Below are 26,677 nucleotides of genomic sequence, written 5' to 3' on the forward strand. Positions count from 1 at the left end.
TGTTTTCTGGAAATGTTCGGTAGCTGCAGAAGTCCAACTTTCACCCAAGTGGAGGAGTTTATAAATATGGATGTGTGCGAGGTTATCCGATGTGCTTTGAGAAAAAGGAGGAGGTATGACCTGTGAAAACAGATGTGTGGGCGGCTTCCACGATGGGATTTACGCAACATTACACTCATCAAAATGGCAAAATCTATACAGAAGCGTTTATGAATATTGGTATTGCGTCACACAATCTACGAGTATATGAAACAATACGAGACAATACAGATGAGGCTCTGTTCACTATTACTTTGAATTTATTCTATGCATCTGATGTTTCACTTGAATTAATTCTTCTGAAATTTAACACCACCTTTTGTCTTCTATAGTTCTAAAACCATTGTGGAAGTGCGCTGTGATTGATTTTTATTCATAAATCCACACAAAAATGTCCCAAAAATGAGAAAATTAATCACCGATCTGTTTTCGATCAATAATATAGGACAGGCTCAATCAGGATAGAGATACTTTTGGGCATTAAAGCGTACTAAAGGCTGACATCTAGTGGACAATCTCTTAAGAAACAATCCTGATAGCGCTCGCTCCATATTTCGTCCCTTTCACTCCAGAAAATAATAAACAATGATAACAGAAAGAAAGAAAGAAACCTGGTTCGGAGGCTAAAAGCCTCTCGCAGCGTCAAGCAAACGTAACGCGACCTGATCAAAGGTGTTTACAAACAAAACAACTGCCTCGCTACATATGTTCCTGCTTTCCTGTTTTTGCGCCTCAATTGTTTGAAGGTCCAATGTGTAAAATCTTTAAGAAAGCCTGGCATATAAGGTAGCCCACCGGACAGCACCTTTTGTATTTACATTGTCAGACGGGCTTCTTTTAGAAATGGTAGTGCAAGACGGCAGCTAACTAGGAGCAAGACCCTTGCTTTATGTATATTTTTATATACATGAGAACCATTCTCAGGGTAGGAAAACCAAATGACTTGTATTGTACTCTAAGTATACACTTTTATTAATGTAATTATGGGCAGTATGTTAAGCTTGTACCAATATGAAAGTCATAATTCAAGCCAGATTTTACACACATGACCTTTAACTCTGCTCTAATTCGGCAGCCCGGGCAGAACCTCAGGCCCTCTGGAGACCTTAAGGAGCTGGAAGTGCAGGCGGCCAGCCACTGTAACGGCGTTAATGTGAGCGCTGAGTTAATTTCAGCTGGCAGAGAGCAGGTCCAAGCAGATGGCCGTGCTGTCTCTCCTGGAATGTTCTCCCAAGTGACCTCTGACCCCGGCGGTGTGAAGGAGAGTGCGGGAATGTGCCGTCACGGTAACAGTCTGCATTACACGGATTACAAGTAAAATCATTACAAACGGGCCGAACTGCTGGAGGCCGTCCAAGAGTGCATTACCTCACTCAGTGCATTTAGCACGTCAGCCCAAGGGCACAGCCCCAGTGCATTATGGTAAATCAATTTAGAAGGTGTGGGCGTTTTTCTGTTGAAAACATTTGCAAATGACTTCCTGTCTCAGGAGGTTTCCGAACTGACTTATCCGTGAGACCAGAATACTAAATGCTGCACATTTGAGATAATGATTGGGATGTTGCACACACATTTATCCTTTAATGGAGAATTAATGTGAGGGGGGGGCAAAAAAGATGTGTGAATGTGAATTTCATTCTCGTTTTAGCTAAGTATGCCTTTAACCTTTCAATATTATTACAATATGGGATTGAGAGTTAGAGTGAGGTCCTGATAATAGCCCCAGGTCAGGCAGATATGGGTTCCAAAGATATGCAGGATTCTCCTCTGTAGGTGTGTATATTCAGCACAAAATTACTTGTCTGGTTAATATTAAAAATAAACTGTTGTTGTTGTTAAGGTCATCAAATGGATTTTTGGAACTGAACTGTTTCAACCTGGGCAGCTGATTGATGGACACCAAGTTGCAGGAACTCCAAGTTTAGAACACCCAAGTCAGTGGACAACGTTTTCTCGTTCAAAGAACAGGAAACTACGGAGCCCCAGTAAAGAAATTATTACGCTAAATTTATCCATACCAGTGACGGAGAGCAGGTTGTTCACGCCTACCGAGATTTCAAGAAGTCGTCCGCGGCGTCACGGTGTGTTCGGACCATTCATTTCACTTTTTCAGTGCCTTCTTTTCAGTCGGAGTGGAATTCATTTCTCTTCCTCGCTCTCCTGGTTCGGCCTCTCTCCGCCTCCGCGCTTCTGTCACCATCTGCACTCGGTTAGCTTTTTGGACGCCTCTACTATCCGTTCCAGTGGTGAGCGAACTAATTCCACCCAGCAAGGCCAGTGCCCGGTTCCAACAACATCTGAGATCATTGGGAGCTCTTGTTCATAGACTCCATCGAGCAATTCTGTGGCTTCCATGAAGTGACGGAGCCGAGGAGCTGAAGCTCCTTGGACACTTGAGTAAACTACATGTAGTCAGTCACAGCTGACTTTTTGTGCTGCCGGCTGGAGTCTACATGGCTCTCTTAAGTCGAAAGAAATTATTTCTGACGTACCACAATAAGATTTAAGTAGAAAAAGCACCCTCTGTCTGCTCCCAAACGTTTGCATTCAGTCTTTTTTTTTTAAAGATGACAGTGAAGTTTAGTGGTGAACATTTCTGTTAACATGAAGCTAGTCTGTCCCTCTCTGCCGCCTCCTAGTGGTCGATTAAATGCAGGCCGTAGATATATGATTTGAGGTCGGACTTGAAGTCACGGATTTTACTGCCAAACCGAGAACTGCGAGTTGCATTTTGTTCCTTTACGCCTTCCGCGAAATTACAGAGATGCTCAGTTTGTCAGTTTGTTTTGTTTTGTCCCTTCATAGTTTAGAATGTAAACACGCGCGCGCGCACACACAAACACACACACACACACACACACACACACACACACACACACACACACGCACACAAACACACACACACACACACACACACACACACACACACACAGACAGGGCCTCCATCCCAGGGCTTCCATCTTAGTTAATGTTAATGCACTCAACCACAGGAAATAACACCAACAGGCCATAGTGATACATTGCACAACCTCAGGGCCGTCGCATACGTGCACATTGCAGTGAGGCATGCAACTCCTGCCTGGTGCATCTCCACTGATGTGATATGGACCTGTCCTGACCTACTTACCCCTAGTTTTGTCATGGTGCCACAGTACCTAGAAGCCAAGCAGGCCAGGATGTAGCTGTCATTATTTTTTGAGGAATGTTGGTTTGTTTGAATGCAGCTGTTTCCCACACCGGCACTCTGCCGGACACGTCGCTGAAACAGTACCAAGTTGTTCTAGTTAGTTGCAGATGTGTTGTTTGTGCGAGGACGTGATGAAACGTACAAATAACCAACATTCCCACCAGAAACCTTGGAGCTGTGCGAGTTTGCTGGGTTTCGAATGGATGGCACGCCAAGCTCAAATCTGTTTTTAAACTGAACAGAATCAGAATTAGGACAGTGATTCATTGTGGCATCACAGCAAGAGGGTTGTGGGTGCGATTCCTGGGGCTTTCCTGTGTGAAAACAAGACGTCAGAATTATTTCAATCTATTACTCGACTATTAGACAAAAGTCCCTAATGTTCGGGGAAAAAGTGTTCACACCCTTCGCAGTTCTGTGTTCGCTCGCGGAGACCTTGGTTGGCAGATACCAAAAACTTTCCAATGTTTTCTGCCAGAAGACTTGAAGTTGGATTAATGTACTTGTAGTTAAAGCACTCCTCTCAGTCATGAGTTGCAGGTGACACAAGGAGAAGCGGTGAAAGAGTCCCAGTTTCCAGCTCGGTGAGTAGCTTTGCTTCACGCCAAGCCAAGCATGTTTAGAACTTTATTCAAGGAACTGCCCCAACAAGCAGCAGACTTAATTTTATGTTATCCACTACAATACAAGGTTTTCCTGTATAACTGATACAAAACTCTTTGACATATAACACTGGCTCAGATAAAGAAATAGAAGCGTTCGGCTACTATCCGAGAAACTTGCATTTAGTTGAGTAAATGTGCCATTTAAAAACAAATCAATTGCAACTTGACAAGCCTTATTTTGTGTGGTGTCCAGGTCATGAAGGCACCAACTTGGTGGCATTTAATTGAGACAATGATAAACCCTGCTGGCTCGTCCGACTGGTTCCTCCAGTTGAATTACGCATGTGGGATGGAGATGGGTGCAGGCTGACGAGGGGAAAAAAGAGGGTGTTACTGTGTCAAGCAGGGTGAATTTAAGCGTCTGCCTAACTGGCAGTGTTGTGGCTCTTCTTACCTGACAAGAGAGTTTCAAAAGTCTGAAAGAAAACATGTGCTTAGGCAAGGACTCTGCAAAGCGGTTGAATTGCAATTATTTTATTTTTGATGCTGTGTAAAAGCAAGAGCTATGATTTATTTACTGCTGCAAACAAACAAACTGATGTTTTCTCCAGAAGTAAATATTTATTCAAAATAACATTAACTTTGATGATGGAAGACTTTTATTGATTTACTCAGGTGGATGAATAACCTTTGAATAAAGATAACAGCTAGCAGCTCAAATAAAATTCCACTTTTTGCCAACAGAAATGTGGACGAAAGAAAAGACATTTTGTCTCTTTGATCATTTGACCCATAAATGCTTTAATAACAAAGTACATTTAAATCTTTTTGAACCAAAACTTGTTGGCAGCCAAGAGTGATTCAGGTCGCAACACAAAACAGGAGCAGAAATCAAAAATGCACATTCTTATTGTCAATTCCAGTTCATTTCAAATGACCCTGAGCAGTAGTCTGTGTAAACATTTCTACATTCGCTCCAAACTTAAAGGAAAGAGATGTCTGAAATGTCTTATATATGACCGTCTCTCCATTTCATTTGGAGTATGTGTGTATAAGGGTGTAAATTCATGCTGGTGTTCTTGTTTACATATTGTACTTTGCTGTGCATATACAAGAAATAAACATGACACCAGGAGTTAAATGAGCCATTAAGTATCAGAAGATTGCTTTTATGTTTTAATACAGTTTTCTTTTTCTTTTTGCTGTAATGTAGTATGAATGCTGTAATAGACATATTAATTCATATACATGTGAAGTAGAGTGCACTGGTGCAGAACGTTCCAGCAGCAGATATGTGGAGGCTGACAGCTGTTCTCTGTAAAGTGGGAGCAAATGGTTGCACTAAGGGAAAGACAGACTCTGGATCAGTCTGCACCATTCAGCCCTCTTCTGGGTGATGTAAGCCGGGGTGATGATTTGCACAGGCAGGTGCGGTGAGCCCTCCGCCCTGGCCTTCTCACATAAGGCCTCTGCGATACAAATGACGTACATGCCGCAGTCGTAGCTGTTCTGCTGCGGCGGACACGGCTCCTCCGCAAACAGCGCCTTCCTGCCGGCGCCCAGGAAAGGCTCCAGTTTGCTGGCGATGCGCCGCGCGTGCAGCGAGTTGCTGCCATTTTGAGAGTCATAGTGGGCAAAGTGATTGGAGCTGTGATGGTAGAGCAAGAGGCTCCAGTGGGAGCCTCCTGCCGTCTGGTTGGAATTGTCATTCACAGCGAGAAAGACCCAGCGGCGGGAGGGAAGAGCCAGCGGTTCCAGGAAGAGGGCGAGCTCATCGGGGCAGGAGGCACACTTGATGAACTGGGTGACTTCGGGACTGATGAAGATGATGGCCTCCCCAAGGGCTCTGAAACGCTCCAGGCTGAAGTACTCAAAGGCGAATCCGATGACCTGGTCATTGAGCCAGTGAGGTCCTTCCAGCAGGGACACATCAGAGCGCCGCAGCAGGCTGTCCCGGTAGCTCAGCACCACAGGATCCATCCTCCTAGCAGCCAGTCTGAACAACAAAACAAAACAGGTGAACACTTTCGTGACTCGTGTTGACTGTTAACTTTCCTCAAAGAGATTAAAAACACAAACATCAAAGGCCCAATGTACAAAATCCAAAGACATCTTTGGTGGGAAACATACTAAAATAAATAAATAAATGCGTATTAGTTAAAGTAACTGAAAAGAAGCGAACTGTTCAGTACTTTATCCTTAATAATAGTTTAGATTTGCTGTGAGAGTTGCCATACTGCACCAACTCACATACAGGGGACAGGAATGTGAATCTGCTCAGGTTTTGGTAACTGCTCCTTGACATCACAGCTGTTTCGGTTCTTTAAAAAGGACACGACGGCAAACGGGACACCATCATGCAACGAAAACTTAAATACCGGGACCGCAAAATCTTGCGGTGTATTTTTGAAGCGTGTAGATTGGCTGCTATCTTTCCCTTTGCCCGTTTACAAATTAAACGTATTTAGTTTTTAAGTGTGTTTAGTTGGCAACAGAGTTATCTCAAATTATAGGACTGCAGTCTGTAATAGGTCGTTACTGGCAAGTGAAGGACACCAGTGTGGTTCGGGTAGAAAAACCTGCCGTTTAAGAAGCTCGTAGGTTGGTAGGCAGTGATCGTCGTCACGGGTTCTAAAAATACTTCTAACCTGAATCCGTTTTTCGAATAGTTACGTTCACAAAAAACAATATAAATATATTGCCAGATTAACTTGCTGATGAACCACAGACTGCCCCAGTGGTGTCACCGCATCTGCGCATCGTCACCGCAATGCGTGTGGCGCATCTTAGCCAGCAGGCAGTTGGTTAACTGTCGAAACTGTCGTTAGCTTTAGCATGACCTAGCTAACCTCAGCTCTGGACGCCGAAAGAAGGCGGATAATTCGGCTCGGCGGCAGTTCTCAAATCAAACGTCAGCGCCTAACTGTTAACGTCTCCATACCAAAGATGTGTTACGGATCCGTACCTGTGAAAGACAGAGGTTCAAACGCAAAGTACCACCAAATCTGCCGCCTTGTCCCTCATTGCACTTACAGCCGTAAAGCATTGCGGCAAAGACCCAAAACAGTTTGCGACAGCGAGCCGCAGCGAACTACTGCTGGCGGGCAAACAGCCACTTTAATTTAGTTTACCTTGTACAAACACGGTTGAAAAACAACCTAACCCTTCTCAAATCAATACAGTGAGAAACATCTGACAGTATCACTTTAACCGAAATAAAATGATGTTTCTTTCATTCTATGCTTTGCTGCTCACTTCCTTTTACGACGTACCGTCCGCGAATACGGCACAATAATGGAAACTCATCATTTAAATAGCCAGCAAAGTCTCCAAATATGTGGTACTTTGGGTGAAAAGTTGCTTCTGCACTCACATAGAACATATAAAACCTACGCAACAGTAAAGTGCTATTGTTTTTTTTACTCTCTCAACTGAACTAGCAACAGGGATCCCCCTGTTATCATGTACTAGTTTGCCACTGTGGGACGGTGCAGTACTCCGGGCTGCCACTACGCCATGCTGCTGTCACTTTGGAGACGCTGTCGCGTCGCCGGCAGGGGGGTGGGGGGGATTGGAAATCCGTGCGCGCCGCGGTGGAGTGTCTCCCCGCCCCGGAGCGACGTGAACGCGCACCACTGAACGCCCGAGAGCGGTCGCACCGATTAGCGAAGCCAAGTCGAGTTTTCGGCGACCGTCTGGGAGTCGCCACGGACTACTGCGGTCCGACTCGGGGTCGCGCTGGTTGTACGTTCTGCTCTGGAAGGGGGGAGGACACGAGAGGAATGCGCGAGTGTTTCGCCGTGGAGTTAAAGTTCGAGGAGTCGTTGGCAAGCGAACCCTTCGCTGATGTAGAGAGAAGTGAAGCCAAATGAAATCAGTGCCAATGCTGGGAATTAACTAGAGACTCGGACGTTTTGTACTCTACCTTCTAGTTTGTGTGTCTGTGTGCATGTGTGTATGTGGTTATATGCGTGTGGCTGTCGTATGTGTGTGTCTGTTGCACCTCGTCCATCCTGAGGGGAGGAAGAGGAGGACTATCACAACTTCCAACTGACTTCAGCGTCCACCACGTCTTTGAGGTAAGTGTGTGTGTGTGTGTGTGTGTGTGTGTGTGTGTGTGTGTGTGTGTGTGTGTGTGTGTGTGTGTGTGTGTGTGTGTGTGTGTGTGTGCACTTCATCTCGGCTCGTCCTACACTCACCCATCATGTCTCTCGCGCACCGAAAAGTTTTTTACGTTGTGTTTTTGATGTTGAGTCGGCGCTGTTACTGAATGAACGTGCGTGCGGGAGTCGTGTACGCGAGTGGTGTGTTTAGAGGCTCGTGAAGATGCTGGAGTTGCTGTTGCTGCTTCTCACCGAGCTGTCATTCCACATTTCGCAACGTTTGCGAAGGCAGCAGACGAGCGGAGACAGACGACTCCCCTCTGGCGTCACGTCGCGTTTATTAGTTTACATGCCTTTTATTCTCAAGTGAGCGCGACAGATTTGTTTGGGTGCTCGGTTGAGCACAGAGGACAACCGAGTAAGTGGACAACGCGGATCCAACTCGAAAGGAGATGCACTGCACTGTCAAGGACGTTGAAATAGTTGCTTGCGATTTTTTTAAAAAAAACTGTTGCTGTGTATGTTTGCGGCTGAGTGAGCTGAGATTTTTTTTTTTGCTGCTGTTAAGTGTATGTTACACAGTGGAGGTCTCGCTTTGTTTTAATGCACAGAAGGCAATAAAGAGTGCAAGGCAGCTGCAGTCTTGCAGAGGTGGAGAGAAAGCTGCTGAATCATGGCTGCAGGACTGTCAGTGGACTGACACAGTCTGTCCAGCGCTGCCTTGACTCTCACAGATTTGTGAACCTATTTGTTTTCTTTCTGGTTGATTATTCCCCCCCCCCCCCCTTTTTTTTTTTTGTTTTCCTCTTTTGAAAAATAGTTTTGTACCTTGTTGCGACTGAGCTGCTCCTTGTAAACCTTGTTCTCATAGCAGATATTTAGAGACTCGGGCTGCACAAATCCATTTTGAACAGATCCAGTTTGAAAGATTTTCAGCTGGTTGGAATATGAGTGGATCGCAGTGAAAGGTTTAAGTCGTTGCTCCAAAAGTTTAGCCCCCCCAAAAAATATATCAGCGTTGCCCTTCGAAACCAAGAGGAAGCTCTCTGCGTCACGTCGTTCAATAGGCTGGGGGGGAAAAATGTCATCGGTCCAAGTTGAATGAAACAGTTGGAAAATTCACCCAATCCTCTTGGAAGTTTGTTTTTGTGAAACTTTCCAAAATGGTGTTTTTCCTGTATTTAATTTGGGAAAATTTCCATTCGGCCCTTCACTTGACGTTTTCCTAAACTTGCCTGTCTCATGCTGCTTTATCGTCATTAGTATTGTTCCTCTTTAAGCCCCGCCTCTACTACCCTCCCCATCAGTCGGCATCTCTGTGTTCTTTCGTATCTGCAAATGGGGGGGGGACAACCTTAACTCAAGCTGCGCTGGGACCCGCCCCTCCCCCTCGGTCGCCCGCCCTCCCCTCAGATCCGCACAGGTGATGAGAGCAAAGTGGGCCTGTCCTGCAGGAATGCGAGCTCTGAGGAGACACAGCTGCTGCAGCATGAGAGGCAGAGACTCCGGCAACTGGTCCCGGTCGACATCCGACACCCCCGCAGGCCTCCGCTCTCCGCTATTTCTAAAAGAGAGGCGGGGAGCTGCGGTTTGTATCGCTCAGAGGCTCCGTGAGGTGTTCAGCGATAGCACGCGCACGCCACCTGAGAGACTGGAGGCCGAGGTCGAAGCCTCTCTTTGTGGGAGACTTTTTTTTTTTCTTTTAGATTTTTGCCGTGGAACGGCTATGTTCAGTGTTTTGCCACAGTGTAGCTCAGGTCCAGGGTGTGGCTTTGTGTTTGGCCTCCAACAGCTCCTCTTCAAACAGATGCCCAACAAGTTGTTTTTAAAATAATAAAAATAACTGTTTTTTCATTGTTGCTTAAAGTTTCAACAATGCATCTGTGTAAGTTTTGGAGACGTGGGAAGTTCACGGACAACATTCCTTATTTGCTTGTGATTAGTCATGAATATAAACTGTGGTGAGTTACAGTTTGATATGAAGGAGACACTTTACACCCAAAGCATCTGTTTCTTTATCGGCACTCTCACACTGTTATCTTTTACCTGTGCTGGTCTTAATTACTTGATGGACAAATCTCATAGGGAGGGACAACAACAGTTAGACTGTTTTCCTCGAAGGTCCCGTACAAAAACTAAACCATCCTCGACTCAACTGGAGCTGCCTTGCATGATCAGTTATCAAATAAAAGAAGAAAAAAAACCCACAAACTTTATAGAGCTCGGTAAAACAGCATTTAGCCCTGTGTTTACAGCCTGCCACTACAATCTTTCCTTCTAAAACCGATGCTCCACTGGACCCTACACACAGTCAGAAGGAGTCAAAAGCACAAGTCAGTGTCAGTGGGAGGAATCAGCATGTGGCTGGGATTGGAGAACGATATCTCCAAAACTGAGTCTGCATGTTTGTTTGCATTTTGGGCTGGAGGAGAAAATCTCACTTTAACCGATATGTAGCAATTTGAATGAATTGTTTTATTTCTGACTGTACGGGACAATAGCTTGCAAGCAGAGCCGGGTTCTGTCAGTGCGATGTTTGGCCTGTGTTCAGTGTGACTGTTGCTGATGCTGAACTACAGCCTTTGGAGGACGACAGTCAGCGAAGCAGCGCTGATGATCTCCCAGAAGTCGATCTGTTTTTTGTTTTTTTTAATTTTGTTTCTTTCAAACCTTTAAAACATGAACCCAGTGGCTGGAAAAGTGCACAGACCCTTCAGACGCATGGAGGAAGTGGACCCGGAATCCCGGCTAGCGGGGTTCTGGAGGAGCCGGTCACGTGCTCGGGGGGTCATGTGACCATCCGGTGTCCTGCAAAGTAGTTGTGGCCGCATGACGGGATTGTGTGGCGTAAATGATTGGCATGCACATGAAGTCATTAAAGAGGAACCTGCTCGTGTTGCAGCGGACAAAGCCCTCCTTTCTTTAGTGGACCATTATATGAGCCGGGCTTTGGCCTCAAAGGCACAGCCTGGCCACGCTGTGCATTTCCCCTCATTAACTCACCGCCGCTAACAGTAGCCGGAGTCGCACTGTGTTGTTGTTGTTGGTGGTGGTGGTGGTGGTCATGTTTTTTTTCTTCTGTTTTCTCATGTTGCAAATTTGCCTCATGCGAGTTGAGTTTTATTTTTTGCTTTTGCCTTGTGTCATGTGAGTTTGCTCTGCAGCCTGGAAAAGAAATCCAAGGAAGAGTCACTTGTCATAGCAAAGGTTCAGATTTAGTCACTTTTTTAAAACTCTTTTCAGAAACAGGAGGGGACATTTTATTCTTACTTCTGAAAAAAAGTGATCCAAATATGGAAAAGACACAAAATACAACAGTGTTAATATGTCATGCAGGGATAAAGATGAATAATGAGAGAGGATTTAGGTAATCGGGACCTATTGGACTGAACCGTCCCACAAAGTTGTTTCTTGCCTGTACGGTAAACTCGCTTAACATTCCTCCGCTGTTCTGTAGTTGTTTACAATCTCACTGTATCTCACTATTTATACACATATGTACAAATGGGATGCATTCGAAGCATCTCACCAACTTCATCCTCAAGGAAAAAAAAAAAAAAAGCTCAAGAAAGCTCATTACAATGTGAGCACAAAATGGTTGGTTATTACTCAAGTGTGTGGAACCCTTGTTCCTGGACGATACTCGCGGTGGAGTAACATTATTTGTTAAATGTGCACAATGGCCGTGCACGCGCGCTGGTGAACGGGAGTCGCCGGACCAGCGCGATACTCGCAGGGTTTGTTGAAAAAGTGGAATTTTTGTGCGTTGTGACACAGCTGTGACAATAGCAGCCGGCCCCCTGCAGCCTGGCTCTACAGACGGAGCCGGCCCACAGCTAATCCTCAGGTATGTGCTGTTGTCTAATGTTACACAACACCGGCGTACACCGTCAGCGCTGCTGTGAGGCTGCTTTAACCGTCTGCGAGCGCCGCAAATGTCCCCCCGGCTGCATGGCATGGATTTAGGAAACGATGATGTATTCATTTGATTTAGTGTCGTTTTATTTGTTGTTGTCTTTCTTGCATCACCACCTCCGCTTTCCTGAATATAATCTTAAAGGCTTATGGAAAATAGGAATGGATTGGTTTCTTTGTGTTTGTTAAGTCTTTGGCTGGTGGGAATTTATGAGGATATGATGTGTTAAGCTCCCATACTGGGCAAAATCCCTTCCATTTCTTTTCCAAGAGTAATCAGCGCCCCTGTTCTTTAAGGTAACGTCTCCGTTCCTCAAATAAATTTGCAACTTTGTGGTTTTCAGCCACAAAGTTGCATGGATACCTCTCCCGGCATGTTGACCACACCCCCAGCCAGGCGTTGGCTCCGCCCTCTTGAGATCGCCTTTTTGTTACATAATAATTAATGTGTGGCAGCTTCAAAGGAGGATGGAATGAAAACTAAGGAATGTGGAAGATATGGAAACTTTTTTAAATGAGACACCATGAAACAGACAGACATGTAAAAAAAATGCTTTAAATGCTTATTTCAGGTTAAGAACCACACACAACAGCTTTCATTTTGCGCTTAAAATCAGAAATGAGGAATATATCGACATGCTTTCAAATCGAAACTTTGGTGTGATTGATACAGAAACAGACGTTGCCTCATCGTGCAAAAGCTTGTGATTTGTTCTTCTCATATCAGTCACAACACTGAGCAAATTGTTCCAGCGAAGTTGCGGAAGGAAGAAAATGTGCCACATTACAAACAAGCGTCCTTTTTGAAAATAGATTCATTGTAATGGAATTAGATTCTGTCGAAAAATGGCCACTAACTCAGACTGCGTTGTCCATGTTGGTGGCTCTAATGTAATTTTGAAAACAAAAAAGGATCGCATTTATGTATCAAAGAGCAGGAAATGATTTTAATATGATAATGTGATGCACCCTGGAATAAGTTTGGTATGGAATGTCGTTTTCCTTGAAGTTTCCACTCCTTGATGCCTAGCAGTAGGCTGGGGGAGACGGAGGGGCAGCTGCAACCGAAGGGCATTCCTGCAGAACACCCAACATTTGGAGCGCAGGCACTATTGTTCTCCCAAAGCTACTATGTTTTGGCCCTAACCGACAGCAATGAGGAGTTCACGCGCTGCAGCGGCGCCCTTATCTGCGAGGAATTCTGTCAGTTTACAGTAGTCTGCGCTCCGTCAGCGAGGCAACGAGGGAGGAGAAGCGCAGATAGCCGCGGCCAACTGACAGCAGACAGCCTGGGATAAGCTGGATAGACGTGCTCTCTAATAGCTGGAATGCCTCCCCCGTCTCGGCCCGTGCTGCAGTTTATCAGCGTGGTAAAGCGGCAGATGATATAGGCTGCTTAAAGGCTGAACTGGACTCGCCGCCGCCGCCGCCACCACCTCTCTGACACGGTCAGTAAGGATCCTCTGCTGCACCTCCGTGTCTGTCCGGGATCAGGGCTGTAATTTACCTGCTTTGTGTATTTTTTTTGTGATTTGCGTGACATTAGTTCACTAGAAAAGTTCTTTAAGGTCCCATATTGTGACCCCGTGTTTGGAAGGATACTGGCTGGACCTGTGAGAGCTTTTCCGTGCCCTCTGTGATGTCCCAATTTCCAATCGAGTTTCCAGAGGTGACAAGCGAGACACAGAGGCTACTGTTAGAAGGGCTTGGTTTAATTTCTTGCCACACACTTTTCCATTAAACAACAGCGACTTCAAAACATTTGTTTGTCCTTTTTTTCCTTTACTGAAAATTCCTTGAAAATTATTTGATAGTTTTATAGCGAGAACTCCTCTCAGTCATTCTCAGATTCTACATGGCTTTAATGTTCTCTGTGTGTGTGTGTGTGTGTGTGTGTGTGTGTGTGTGTGTGTGTGTGTGTGTGTGTGTGTGTGTGTGTGTGTGTGTGTGTGTGTGTGTGTGTGAGTATCGATCTGCCTCTAACCTGCTTTTCTTGCCATAAATCCTTCTCATAGGCCTCTGTACAATTACATTTTCAATGATCCCAGATCAACTTTACACACTGGATGGATGGGATTTGAAGTTCTCCAATCTGAGTTGTTCTCAGACAGTCGCAAAATGATCGGGCAAATCAGTGGTTTGCTCTGCCTCAGATTCACAGCAACCAACAGGAAACCCCTGTTACCACCTTTCAGTGTTAGTGAAGAAATCTGAGTAGACTGATTTAATGTGAGTGGCCTCACCAAACTAAATCTATCTGAGCCAGAAAGTTGTTGGTGTTGAAAGCTTTGGTGAAGACATAGTAGCTTATTTGGTTGTTTCAGTCAAGGTTCTAAAATTTTGATTTAAGAATTTCTAATCTGTATTAAGTGACGCCAACAGCCTTTATATTTTTCATTTGAATACATATTTTTCAAGTGGCAGCTGTCATTTTACCAATGTAGTCTGGGTGCACAGTCTTGGTCAGACATCCTGGAGACGTTTAGAGGTCCTCCTCTGGCTCTGTCCAAACTGGATGAGGCTACTTCACGCTGCTTAGCGAATATTTTGCCTCTTTGTGCCGCCCTGGCTGAGCTGCCGAGCAGGTGAACTGAGGATTGAGGTTTTCTCAAGTAGCAGCTATGACGGATGCAAAGTGGAAGCCCCGGTAGACCTTGGGAAGTTTTGAGCTGGATGTCTGGATGGCTGTGGTCTCCTCCACTCACTCATTGTGAAGTGTTGTTAAGAACGATGGGCTAGCCGCTAAGCAGTTCTTGATGTTAATCTTCTGGAGATTTTAGTCGCTGACTAAACCTCACCTGGAGTCCTGAAGTGTCGCAATCCTCTGACTGGCAAAGGAACGAGATTGGATTTTTCCGTGACAGTAAACCCCAAGTCTCGCTGGACCCATGTTAGGCATAATTTGTTAGTCATGCTGCTCTGTTAAAACCTCAGTCTATTGAGGCCTGAATGCCAAAATAAGTCTGAGCGCTCGCTGTTTCTTGCTGACAAACCCCGGCCCTCTTGTTTTTCTGTCGATATTGTCGCTTGTCTGTCTGCGCGAGTCTATCGAACCACACGGCATCAAACAAGACTGTGCCTGTTGGCTGGGGGCATTCTGGGAAATGAAGGAAGTCTCAGATTTAGCGGAATGAGAAGTGGCGCAGCTGGCTCGCAGACAAAGTCAATCTTTCATTGATCATCAGAGTTCTTTTTTGTTTCCTTTTGTTTTTTTTCAGTAAGTCTTGTTGGTTTCTCATCCGCTTAACTCTGAACCAGAGTTCCCTCCGTGATGGTGTGACACACGTCCTTTTGCTGAGATCACCTCCATGTTCCATCGTCTCCCGAAGCTGCCGTTATCATCCCAGTGTCTGTCTCTTCCTCCACTGCAGCTCCGGCTGCAACCCGGGATCAGATTTCAAAAAGCCTGCGGTCTGCTGAAGGCGGAAAAACAGCAGCTCCAGCTCTCCCCTCTTGCCCCCTCCACTCCCTCCCGCCTTAGAAAAGACAGTCAGAGCCACTGTAATGCTGCCCTATAATTACATATCGTGTTTTTCCTAATAAGCTAAACAGATGTGCCTGAAATCATGCTGAACGTTCAATCCTCGGGGTTAGACACGGTGAGCCGCCGCCGGCCGGGACTTCTGGAGGCTGGAAATGGTTTAAACATGTTAGAAGTGGAAGTATGAACGTTGCAGAAACTCTGCTTTATGTTTGTGCCTAAAAAGAGATTTGAGCGTAGTGAGCAAAACGTTCTGAACTTTTCAAAACTGACGTTTCCTCCGCAATGCCTGTAAACCGACACCTAAAACGGTGCAGGAATTTGCCGTTTTCACATGCTTTGCTAGCCGCCAAATTTCCTGGAATGCAGCGTTTTCACTTGGGTTCATTTTTGCGGGGCGGCACTTAAAGCTCAGCGAAGCAACGCGGCAACCGCACGAGACTTGGCGAAAAAAAAAAAAAGAGGAAATGACGCAAATTGTTGTGTCAGTTCGCCGACAGTCAAGACACACACATTATTGTTGGAGAACATTGGTTTCATAAATTGTTCGCCATTTGCGGCCTTTGGTCACGGTTGAGGTCTAATGCATCCCGTACAGATTTCAGTTTTTAGTTTGGTAGTTTGGTTTAACCTCCCTCTGAAAGGATAATAAACACACTGCGAAGAGCACAAACACAGCGCCTCGGTTGCAAAATTGTGCCGGATATCATGCTGGATTGTGTGTTTTGCTGTGATCACCGGCGCCTACGCAGCGATTCGGTGGGGGTGAGGGCGGATGTCTTTTGAAAAGCGTCTCGACGTGGGTGTCTGGTAGCCGCCAGGAGGAAGCGGTTTTTGTTGGCGAACGCCTCGCAGGAGGAAAAACCTCAGCAGCAGCTAATCGCGTCAAACACACGGCGGCTAATCGGCCGTGAGGGCGACGACGACGACGAGGAGTCTCTCTGCGGCCGCAAATTGATGATCGAAGGGTTGGCGGTTCAAATCCCGTCCTTGGGCAGGACACTGAACCCTGAAATGCTCCCAATGGGGCTGGCAGCGCCTTTGATTGATTGATTTAAATGCTCCAGTGGGACAGATCAGAAGTGTGATCTGGTTTTCCCAAGAAGTCAGAAGCGGAAGCAGGGGGGGGGGGGGGGGATACACCTAATATTCACATCAGTGCTGTTTGTTTGTCGGGACGCTGTGTTTGTCTCCTCGCAGGCTTCCCTGGAGGTGGCTGCGTTATCTCTCTGCTTGTTGAATTGCGGGGAATGCGGCGGCGTCCCGGCTCCTCCTCAGCACCGTCTTCCCCTCGGGCCAGGGCCGGCTGAATGGCTCCGTCTGGCCCAGAAGATTCCCTTTTCTGAGGGGGAAATGGAGTGAACGTAATCCGGGTCAATGATACCTCCTGGTTGCTTCCAGTCTGCCTTCCCATTTTTTCCTCCAGCCGTTCTCCTCTTCTGTCGGGCCCTCTGTGTCTTTTTGTGCATGTTAAAGAATGGTGTCGTGTTGCTTCACTGACACTGATATTCTTCATACACTGTTTTCAGCAAGCCCTGCAAAGAATTGCTTCATTTTCTGATCGCGCTCTGAAATGTTTTTTTTGTTTTGTTTTTCCGACTCACAGATGCGCTGTTTTTTTTAGCAAAAAATGAAAAATGTTTCTTCTTGCTGAAAACCTTGTGGTGAAAATTCAGAAAAATGTCAGCAGCCGGAGGTGGTAGAGGTTTTTATTTTTATTTTTGACACAATAATTATTTTCATACCATGGTTTCGATGCAGGTTCCAGAACAATAATTTGTTTTGATACCAAAAGTTTTAAAGTCGATTTGAGCAACAACAAAAATACAAAACTTTTATTTTCCATTTTACTGATGATTCAAATCAGGAATTCCTCCAAATGTCTTCCTGTCCTCTGCTGCTACATCTTCGGCACAAACGTTGCTTGATCGTGATGAAGTGGAGCCAAAAGTTTGCGAGTGTCTTTAGTTCACGCCTCTAATGTGAAAGCCAATCGTCAGCGACTTAAAATCCTGGCACACGTATGCCCAAAGGTTATTGGAACGCAGACGCTGAGATTTACTTTCTTATATCAGAATTCAGCATCGAAAGATGATACATTTTCTTTTCATATCGTTGCGACAATTGTATCCACGTTTGGCACCGGGTTCTATAAAATGTGCACAAATCAATTTCATTCTGGTTCAGCCGCAGTTTGACTTTTATTGTCTTTCCTTCTGTCTCTCTATCTCTCTCTGGAGCCATCTCATAGAAAACCATCAGACACGAACTAGCTGGGGATGATGCGCCTTCCTGGCGATGGAAGTGGGGAGTTGGCCTCGCTCTTGTTATTTTTTTTTTTGTTTTGTTTTTTTTTCCGATCCCACCAGCCAAGCGCCGGCTGTGCAGCGCCGTTTCGATGTTTCCAGGCTGAAGCCTGAGAGGAAAAATGTTTTTCCACTCTCTAAAAACAATAAAATGTAACACGCCAGTTCATCCCGAGTGCACAGGCAGCGCTTTTGCACGCAGTCGTTGCACCCGGCGGCCCTGTAGAGTCTTCACGGTAGTCTTGAGACGCGTGGAAGAGAAAAAAAAAAGTGATTTTTCTGGTGGCGTCATCCGAGTCCTACCACAATGTCACCTTGAAGCGCCTCCTTGATCCGCCGCCCCACATTAAAGCCTGAGCTCAGACATGTTAACTTTTACGATTCCCTCCGACATCGTTAATGCGACGCCCTCGTCCCGACACTCCTCTGGCAGGACACGAAATATTTGAGCGGCGCGGCCGGCGGTGTGCTTCAAGCAAAGAGAAGCTTCGTTTTTCCTGTTCGTTTGTTTTTCCCTTAATTGCGCAGCATTGGTGGTGCAGGAGAAGCCAGTTGAACGAAGGCACGTGACAGGTTCGTTTTGATTGTTCTTTGCCGCCGATCGGCTGAGGGCGGCCGCCTCGTCCGGATCGTTTGAAGCGAGGAAAACCTCAAATCATTTGGCTCGCGAATTGTTTGGCTCGCTGGGTTATTGTCTCGCGCGCTTCCTCGGCATCGCAGCGATTACCGCAGTGGCGCTCGGCGAGAAGTAATGATAGATTACCTCGTGGGGGATGTTGCGCAACGTTAGCACTCAGAGTGGCCCTCTCGCATCTGCGATCGCCTGAAATGTCACAGGACTGGTTGTGTCGCATTGTTGGAAACTCTCATGACCCTCCCCCTCCATCCCAATCCCCTCCATCCCTACCCCCATCCATAAAACAGCCTTTTGTTGCCTGGAGCCCCGGAAGATGCAGCAGGCAAACAGTTTGACGTCCGATTATGTTGCCTCGGAGTCGCAACGATGACTGAAAGTGCGTAGAAATGGAGACACGTTGTTGCTGCCGATTCGCCTCTGAGTGACACTCCAAGCTGCGGTGGTTGTCCGGTGAGTGGACGCAGGAAGTGCAGCTCCTTGAGGTGACAGCAGAGGCACTGTGGCGTTTACGGTCTCGGGCCCGCAGTTTCAGTTTAGTTTTTTTTGTAGGTGTTTTTCTTTTAAAGAGCCAGGCTTCAGTGTTTAGCGTGGCCGGGCGGGGCACAGTCATCTGGACCTTGTACAGTCATTGTCATTTAGAGCCTCCAACTTTCTCAAATCAACAGTGACAGTGCTCAGCTCCCAGTTGCCCAGTTGATCCAGCAATCTAGTGATCAGCACCTTTACTTTTCTGGGTATGTTGAGGTCTATTTTCACGTGTGTGTGTGTGTGTGTGTGTGTGTGTGTGTGTGTATGTATGTGTGTGTGTGTGTGTGTGTGTGTGTGTGTGTGTGTGTGTGTGTGTGTGTGTGTGTGTGAGAAAGAGAGAGAGCGAGAGAGAAAATCTGATGGCACTCTTTGCCGTTTGCTAGCTTTTCGTCTTCTTTGTGTTCCTTTTTTCTTTTTGTCTTTTTTCCGTGAACGAATCCCACGCTTTAATTCTGAGCCGTCAAGAAATGGACACTGGTTGGTTTTGAACTCAGCGTGCAGTGTCGTCCTCTGTTTTTCTTGAGGTGGAATAATGCAAAATGTCTTGTTTTGTGTGTAACCCGCACAAAAATGCCCACGTTATGAACGTCGCTTCAGGACGATGGAGCTTGTTTCTCACTGACTCGGGTGTCCTAAACCTGGAATGAATGCAGTTCGGGGCCGTGGAACATCAGTCAAAAGATTTACAGTAGTTCCAAAGGCTCAAACAGAAGAGCAAACCAGGAATTCTCTGGTCGGGGTGCTGTTGGGAAAACAAATAATGACAATGGTATACTGTACTAGTGATATTTTGTCTCAGATTAAAGAAAATTCCTGATAAACTGAGGATGAATTACAGAAACTTCCTCACTTCCAAACTAGCAATTTCCTCCACTTACTCACTTAAGTTGGGTTTGGATGGAAAACAGGCTTGAAGAAAGTTTTGTTCTTGTTCTTGTTGCTTCTATGTTGGGAAGATTCATAGATTTTGATTTTCCCGTCAGTGAGAAAATATTGTATCATTAGAGAAGAAAGCTGCTCGCCGCCTCCAGTTCTGGAGCTCTGAGCTCACATGGAAGCCGTAGGAATCATTTGCCTGTAACCAGTCGCGACTTGGGGGGGGGGGGCCCAAATGTCAAAGACGCTGACTACGGCGTTGGCATTCCGCACTCCCCTTCCTTTTCTTTTTTTCCATCGACCCAAATTACCGTCAAACACGGTCATTCCGCAGTGAGCTAAATACAGGGGAAAGTTACAGGAGGCTGCTCTGCCATATCCTCATGTTACAGCCAATTTACCGCAGCGTCTAGCAGGAAAGTTAACCTCTGTCAACCGTTCACTTTGTGGACAGCCTCACCGCTGCGACCCAGAAACGCTTAGCACACTTCTCCAAGGGAAGCGGCGCATAGCTGTCGGGATGCAGTCGGAGGCGGACGTATGGAGCAAATGTCCAAATTCAACCTGGAGGAGATTTCTGCGACCGTTTGTCTAAATATTGAAATGGTCGGGAGACGGCAGGCAGACTGTAGAAGTGGAGCAGGAGTAGGTATTCCTGGCAGGACTCCCGGGGTGCATTAAGTGCAAGAAGAGTGTTGAAAATGTCCAAAGAAAAGTCCACGTTTTCAGCGTGGAAGCAAACACAGTGCGTCATCACCAGATGTTTGTTTTGAAACGCTTGGAGTAAGAAGAAGCACTCAGCAGGCTCTTGATCTGGTGACTCACCGGCTCGCTCCACAAGTGTGTACGCTTGAAAGATTTCGAGGCCACCAATGAGGTTTACAGCCCTTTAGAGCGTTAAATATAGGATGAAACGTCCTATGAAAACGCGTCGGCTAAAAGGATCCGCACAGGCCGACAAACTCTCCTCGCGGCTGTTAGCATTGATGGCTAACAGCACCGGTTGCTGTGATTGGCCTGGAATGATTCATTTTGCCGCCTTTTTCCTGTCTAACGCTGATGCGACCAGACTTTTAAACTGATATTATCGTTACAAATATTGTGTAAATTCACCAATTCAGACTCAGAGACCTGCTGTGCAGAGTTTCAACGGCTGGAGGGCTGCAGCTCCGTGAGGTCAAGGCTGTTGCCTCCGGGCTGAAGGGGAACTATTTCTGCAGAGGCCGTCTCGAGTTTCGCATCGATATGTTTGTGGGGCTGGGGGCCAGCAGGTAATGGTGACCTATAATTATGCGCAAGTTTGTCCAGCATGTCGGCGCTCGCAGGGCAGGTTCCCTGCCGCATCAATCAGCTGACCCCTCGGCTCCTTTCATGTTGCAGCTGGGGCCGCTTCACCTCTGTCACGTCGAGGGGAGTGAACCATCAGCCGTCCTTGTAATGGCAAACGTGTCCGAAAAACACAAAGCACAATAATAATAATAAAAAAAAAAAAATTCTAAATGGGTCAGAAATCTTTTTAGCTCTTTGATGATCATTATGTAAGGAAATGTGTCATACCTGATGCCCCACCCCAAAACCTATGGAGACGTTTTAGCCTGTCATTGTATCACCAGCCCGCCCTTCTAGTTTTTCTGCAAAACCAACAAAGAAGAGCATTCAAAACTAGTTGGCGAAGGTCATGAAATGGTGATCAGAATCTTTCTGCGCAGACACAAATACAGCAAGTAAAGGCCCTGCGATCATACATGGGCATACATTTTGAACCTCAAGTCCTTGTCACAATAAGCGGCTGCCAATCTGAGACACCAGATGGAAGGTTTTACAAGTTGCACCGGATAGATTTTGCATGTTGATTTGGGAGAGAAACACAAGGTGTCTAGAAAAGGTGAGATTTTTCACAGGTGATTCGATGAACCATTCTCTCTGTCGCATTAAATTAAAGTCAAATATCCTCTGTCATCGAGGGGCAACAGCTAACTGTTGCGTCTTTAAACAAAGTAACCTCGGCCCTTTCACACTCAGGGTTAGAGAAAAACCTTTTCACCAAGAAATGTTGTCCAACTCTAATAAAACTGCCCACGATGCTGTGGTAGCTGCTGTTGTTTACAAGCTCCCAGTGACTCATGTTCCCAGATAAACTCCGCCCATTACGACCCACTCAGTGGACGCTCACCCAGGGGCCTAAACACGCCGTGCATCCAGCTAATTAGAAGGACCAAGCATTGTTTGGGAAGTTAATCAACCACCTGCTGTCGGATGCTCCGAACGCCTGCTCTCGACACGCCTTTGTGTCGTGATGCCCACGCCAAACAGGCGCGGAAGCGCCGGCGGACTTGAATGAGTTTGCTCCTGCCAGAGTTCACGCATACAGAAGCGTGCGGCAACTTTGAAAGCGCGCTCCCGAGCCCCTCCCCTTTTGTTACGGCGGGTTTTATGAGCGTACAGTACGCGTTTGCATGTCTGGAGTGCAATTTCCTTTCCCTGGTAAAGTTGTGGGGGAGGGGTGGAGGTCAGGCGGGGCCTGCGTGGGGAGCGTTGTTAAAAGCAGGAAAACGTGTCTCCGCGTGGTATGTGAGCCGCATATCTGGCTGAGTCTGGCTCTTGTGTCTGTCGCTTTATCGCGCGTGGCTTTATCTGTCGATGCGCCGACGTAATTGGCTCGTTTTTATCGTGCCAATAAAGTGAAGTGGCGATCACGATATCTCTGTTGCAAAATGAAAAAAAAAGATAGAAGCCAAGACAATTGAATCCAGTCACTGTAAACACGTCGTTTTGACTCAGTGTCACTACGTCAGAGTTTGGGAACAGACCTGCGGTGTGCTGTCTGTGCACTAAACGGCAAGTGAGAAGTCAATAAAATGTCCTGACAGCACTCGGGTGCCCGGCGAAGGTGTCGCATCGCGATCTTGTGGTCTAAATAACTCGTAAAAATAGACGAGGGTGAATTGAAACTGTGACGTTTTGACGCAAGAGGACACGCCCACCTTATGGAAAAGCCGCCGCCGCTTGTTTGGTTCATTGTGACCAAAAGCTGCAAGAAACAATTTTTTCAACCCCGACTTCAACTGTCACGTTGCCTCTGAAACGAACCTTCAACACCAGCGTCAGGCGTGCTAAATCGGCTGTCACATGGCCGCCGTCCTGTGACATTCAACTAGCGAACGCGGAGGCTAAACTCGGCACTGCGCAGCTGTGAGCTTTCGACGCGAGAATTCACAAACCCGTGCTGACTCGCACGCCGGCTGCCGAGCTGCGGTACGCTCGAGCCGAGCTGTCGGCGAGACGCCCCACAGCGGCTTCTTTCTATTTCTTTTTTCTTTTCCTTTTTTTCCAGAGAGATGACTTCACAGCATAGAAAGCTGACCAAACTTGATCCTTCAGTCCTGGGCAACAATGGCAACCGTTGAAGAGTGTGCGTGACTCACGCCGTAAAACTTTTCTCCCTTTCCTGTCAGAGGGAATCTCAAAGTTCAGATTCGAGAATTGTAAAGGGAAAGAGAGGAACTATTATTTTAGGCTGGATGCGTTCTAGCCCCATTTTTTTTTTTTTTTATTAACCATCTAGTTTTTTTGATACCGATCCCAATCCAAGAATATCTGAATTCTTTTTTGATTTTTGTGCTTCTACGTTCATGTTTCAATTTCAGTTTCTGGCACCTGCCCCACATTCTGTAAATTGTGATGTTTCAATTCTCGAAATGCTGGTGGTGCCATAGACTTGACTCATCACGCTATCTGACCTACAGAAGAAATATACACACAGGTGAGCTGATAACTCTGAGTGGGTTATTGTTCTGCTCTGTGCTTCCAGTCCACACTGGAACTTCTGAACTCCACCTCACTGCAGGAACTCGAAGAAAGTCAACAATAGCTATGTTTACATGCCCAAATTTCTCCAATCTGATCTAAACCTTGGTTGATGGTAAATTCCAAATCCACTGGTTACACGGACACTAAATAAAAATGATCCGATCATGACGTGCGTATACATGCACCAAGCGTTTAATCAGAGTAAATCATAGTTGGACATCAGAGTTATCTAATTTTTCGGAAATATTCGTAAAAGAAGAAGCTATACTTCCGCCTGAGTTGTAAACAAACGAGCGTTGTCTCTGCACGTCCTCGGCTCCTTCGTTCTTTGCGCTGTGATCTTTTCAAAAATATCCAGCAAGAAAGTTGTGTCTGCAGCAGACCGAGTTTGCTTCCCTCTCTCCCATGTTTTCTGCTTGCCGAAAAACGGGCAGCTGCCACAAAGACGGAAACGCGTCACGCTGTCGTAGCACACATGCACAGTGGAGATAATTTTACCCCAACCAGGAAGACAGGATCTGAATGGGTGTGTACACGGACGCCATTTGGAATAATGATTGGCGTAAACCACCTCTCTCTTTCGGAATGAAATTTCTTTCATTCCGAAAGAGTTGCTCTGTTCTGAATGCCTCCGTGGACATACAGTAGCAGAATTTTTGAAAATCCTTGCTTTGCTATTCAGGAAATGTCAAATTCGGTGGCCTGGAATTTCTTTTGCGTGAGACTGAGATGTCAAAACGTTTGTCAAAACACGTTTCTAAAAATATCTGCATATTTGTGGACGTGACCTAAATCAACACGACTCCGGCGACTTGTTTGGATAGGTTGGGGGTTGGGGGTTGGGGTCGGGGGATGGGGAGGAGTTCATCGTTCTGAATTGTTCAATTCACGTCTTGCCCATATCTGATTACAACAATGGTTTCCTGGTAGTTTTGAACCAGAGATCCGAGGACAGATAATAAATTCCATTATTTGTCCCGGAAAACTTTGATAGCATCAGAACAAAGCTGGAGCCACTGCGAGCATGAAATGTTGTCTTTGTTTGCTGCTCTGGGGAATTCCAGCCTCCGCCGGAGTCGATATCAGATCGGTTCTGTCCTGAACTGCTTGCGTTTTGTTTTTTGTTTTTTTCTTCAGAGAAAGAGAAAGGCCTGTGGAGCTCTGACTCCAGGTCAGATTACCGGGCTGCGATTTTTAATCCAAAGGCCTCTCAGGTGATGTAAGCAGATCTGTTTCTGGTTCAGAAAGTCCAGTGCAGTTTCCCCCCCCCCTTCAGCTGTCACAGCCAAACTTTCTGTCCACATCAGCCTCCTGCACAGAGTCAGGTTTACACAGTCCTCAGGTGGAATTACGTCACGCCTCAGACATTCTCCCCTTCCTCCTCCTCCTCTTCTTGGTCTTCTTCTTCTTGCTTCCTGTCCATCTGGAGATTTTAGCAGAGGAGTGTCTCATGCACTGCAGCAGGGGAGTGAATGTTCTTGTTCTTTTCTTCCAGTTTACAGTTGCCTGTTTGAGTCCCTCCAACCACAGTTGACCTTTTTCACTGTACGTGCAAAACGCAGGCAGGAAGAATGAAAAAAAAAAAAAGTATGCCGTTTATCCAGAGACATGTTTTAATCTCAGACACAAGGACGATATTGTTGGAACCTTTTTTTTTTGGTAGCTTTTGGTGAACATTTCAGTGTGTGGGCGTATTTCTAGTGGCGGGACTGACTGACTGTGATTGTCCTTAAATTTAGAAAGCCTCACAATAGCTGCGTGATGCAGACCTCTGATATGGGGACATGAGCACGAGAGGATTTTTTTTTTTTTTCATGACACCCAACCACATTATAATGGCTGGAAGAACACAGGCCTATGGGATTTCAAACACCCCATTTTACGGTTCTTAAATCAGCTTATTGGGACGACGTACACGGATGCAGGTTGTGTTTTGATTCCAGTTGTAAATGGGAGTGTAATTCATGTGAAACCCAACCACCCAAACAGTATTTTTGAGTATAAAATAAAAAAAAAAACAGTGAGACCGGTACGTTCTTTCATCTTTGCCCCAACAAACAATTTATCCTGTCAACCTCAAGCCGCCCTGCAAGAGGCCTATGAAGTGTTTCTAAACCATGTTTTGGAAGGGCGGAAACCATTCCACCGCTCAGGATATTCAAATCGACGCCCTCCTCTACATAGTTCAGATGCTCCCAACCCAACGCTGTCCAGTCTTGTACAATCTGGAGGTGTAGAGCAGCAGCGGCAGCAGCAGCCGTGGCGTTACTGTGCCGTCCAGCTCTTCCACAGCTCTAACCCTCCCACCCCCACCAACACACACACACACACACACACACACACACACACCCCTTTCCATCCTTTAAGCAGCGAGCCGACCATCTGTTCCAGGTCGGCCGGCCCGATAGCTCAAAGCTCACACTGAACATGCAAGGAACTGAGGTTCAGCCGTGTGTGTGTGCGCGAGTTCGCGCGTGCGTCTGTGTGTGTGTGTACACGTATGTTTTGGAAAAGGGGAGAGGCCCGGCTTGTGTGTGTGTGTATTTGGGCGGTCAAAGTTGCTGAGGCGACACATGGCACACGAGAGCTTTACATGTGGGGCGACAGGAAATGAGCAGGAGAGCAGCATTGTATCATTTCCCTGCTGGAGTCCTTTGTGAGCCGCGCCGCAGCGCCAACCTTGCGCGTTCCCGTTCCATTTCCTGTTTTTTCACTTTTTTTCCCCCTTTTTCTTCTTTCACCCTCTCCTCTCTTCTCTCTCTCTCTCTCCCTCTCTCTCTTTCTATTGTTTTAAATGAATCTCTGATGTGCCTGTGAGGAGTTTCGCCCCCGTTGCGTTGCCAATCAGTTCTCCAACTCAAATGCACAGAGAGTCACGGAAGCTTTTCCATCTATTAAGATGGGTGGAGTCGGACCAAAAACCAGCTGTTCGTCGGAACGACTGTTTGTTTTGCACCTTGAGTCATCCCGTACTCAAAGAACTGCTCATCGCAGCAGGTGTTTACATAAAGGTTTTACGTCCTTGACAGGCGATGGTGTCACCTGTCAAACAGAAGAGTGTTTCACCGGGTTTCTGACACCGGCCTGAGCTCCAGTGAGACTGGACATGTGTCTAATGTTTGGCTTTTCGCTCATCCTCTGTCTGGCTGGGACGCTGCTGCCGAGACCTCAGCAGTGATGTCACGCGTCT

General features: G+C 46.4%; 2 protein-coding genes across 14 annotated transcripts in view; one reads left to right on the forward strand and one right to left on the reverse strand.

Moving 5' to 3' along the window:
• Positions 1-4,349: 4,349 nt before the first annotated feature.
• On the reverse strand, positions 4,350-6,984 carry senp8 (SUMO peptidase family member, NEDD8 specific). 2 transcript variants are annotated; one of them, XM_076018988.1, is made up of 2 exons: positions 6,963-6,984; positions 4,350-5,827 (listed from the first exon to the last, which is right to left on the reverse strand). In XM_076018988.1, the coding sequence occupies exon 2, from the start codon at positions 5,809-5,811 to the stop codon at positions 5,173-5,175; it is 639 nt and encodes a 212-aa protein (XP_075875103.1). In that variant the 5' UTR covers positions 5,812-5,827; positions 6,963-6,984; the 3' UTR covers positions 4,350-5,172. The 2 variants fall into 2 exon arrangements, with proteins under 2 accessions (XP_075875103.1, XP_075875094.1); XM_076018979.1 differs by lacking the exon at positions 6,963-6,984 and adding an exon at positions 6,797-6,948.
• A 467-nt stretch (positions 6,985-7,451) lies between these two features.
• The window catches only part of myo9aa (myosin IXAa), an 85,077-nt gene continuing 65,851 nt past the window's right edge, over positions 7,452-26,677 (forward strand). For 7 of the 12 annotated variants that reach the window (XM_076018877.1, XM_076018894.1, XM_076018929.1 and 4 more), the window contains exon 1: positions 7,453-7,910. The gene's annotated coding sequence lies outside the window, so the exon portion shown is untranslated. Of the gene's footprint in view, positions 7,911-26,677 lie in introns of all 12 variants that reach the window. The other 5 variants (XM_076018867.1, XM_076018887.1, XM_076018940.1 and 2 more) reach the window with 1 other exon arrangement.

The sequence above is a fragment of the Nelusetta ayraudi genome, unplaced genomic scaffold (genome assembly GCF_046127955.1).
Source record: "Nelusetta ayraudi isolate G7.1 ecotype Tasmania unplaced genomic scaffold, CSIRO-AGI_Nayr_v1 ptg000002l, whole genome shotgun sequence".
NCBI lineage: Eukaryota > Metazoa > Chordata > Actinopteri > Tetraodontiformes > Monacanthidae > Nelusetta > Nelusetta ayraudi.

Excerpts from the sequence above, each read along its gene's own strand:
- senp8 (XM_076018988.1), bottom strand. The coding sequence starts at position 5,811 with ATGGATCCTGTGGTGCTGAGCTACCGGGACAGCCTGCTGCGGCGCTCT.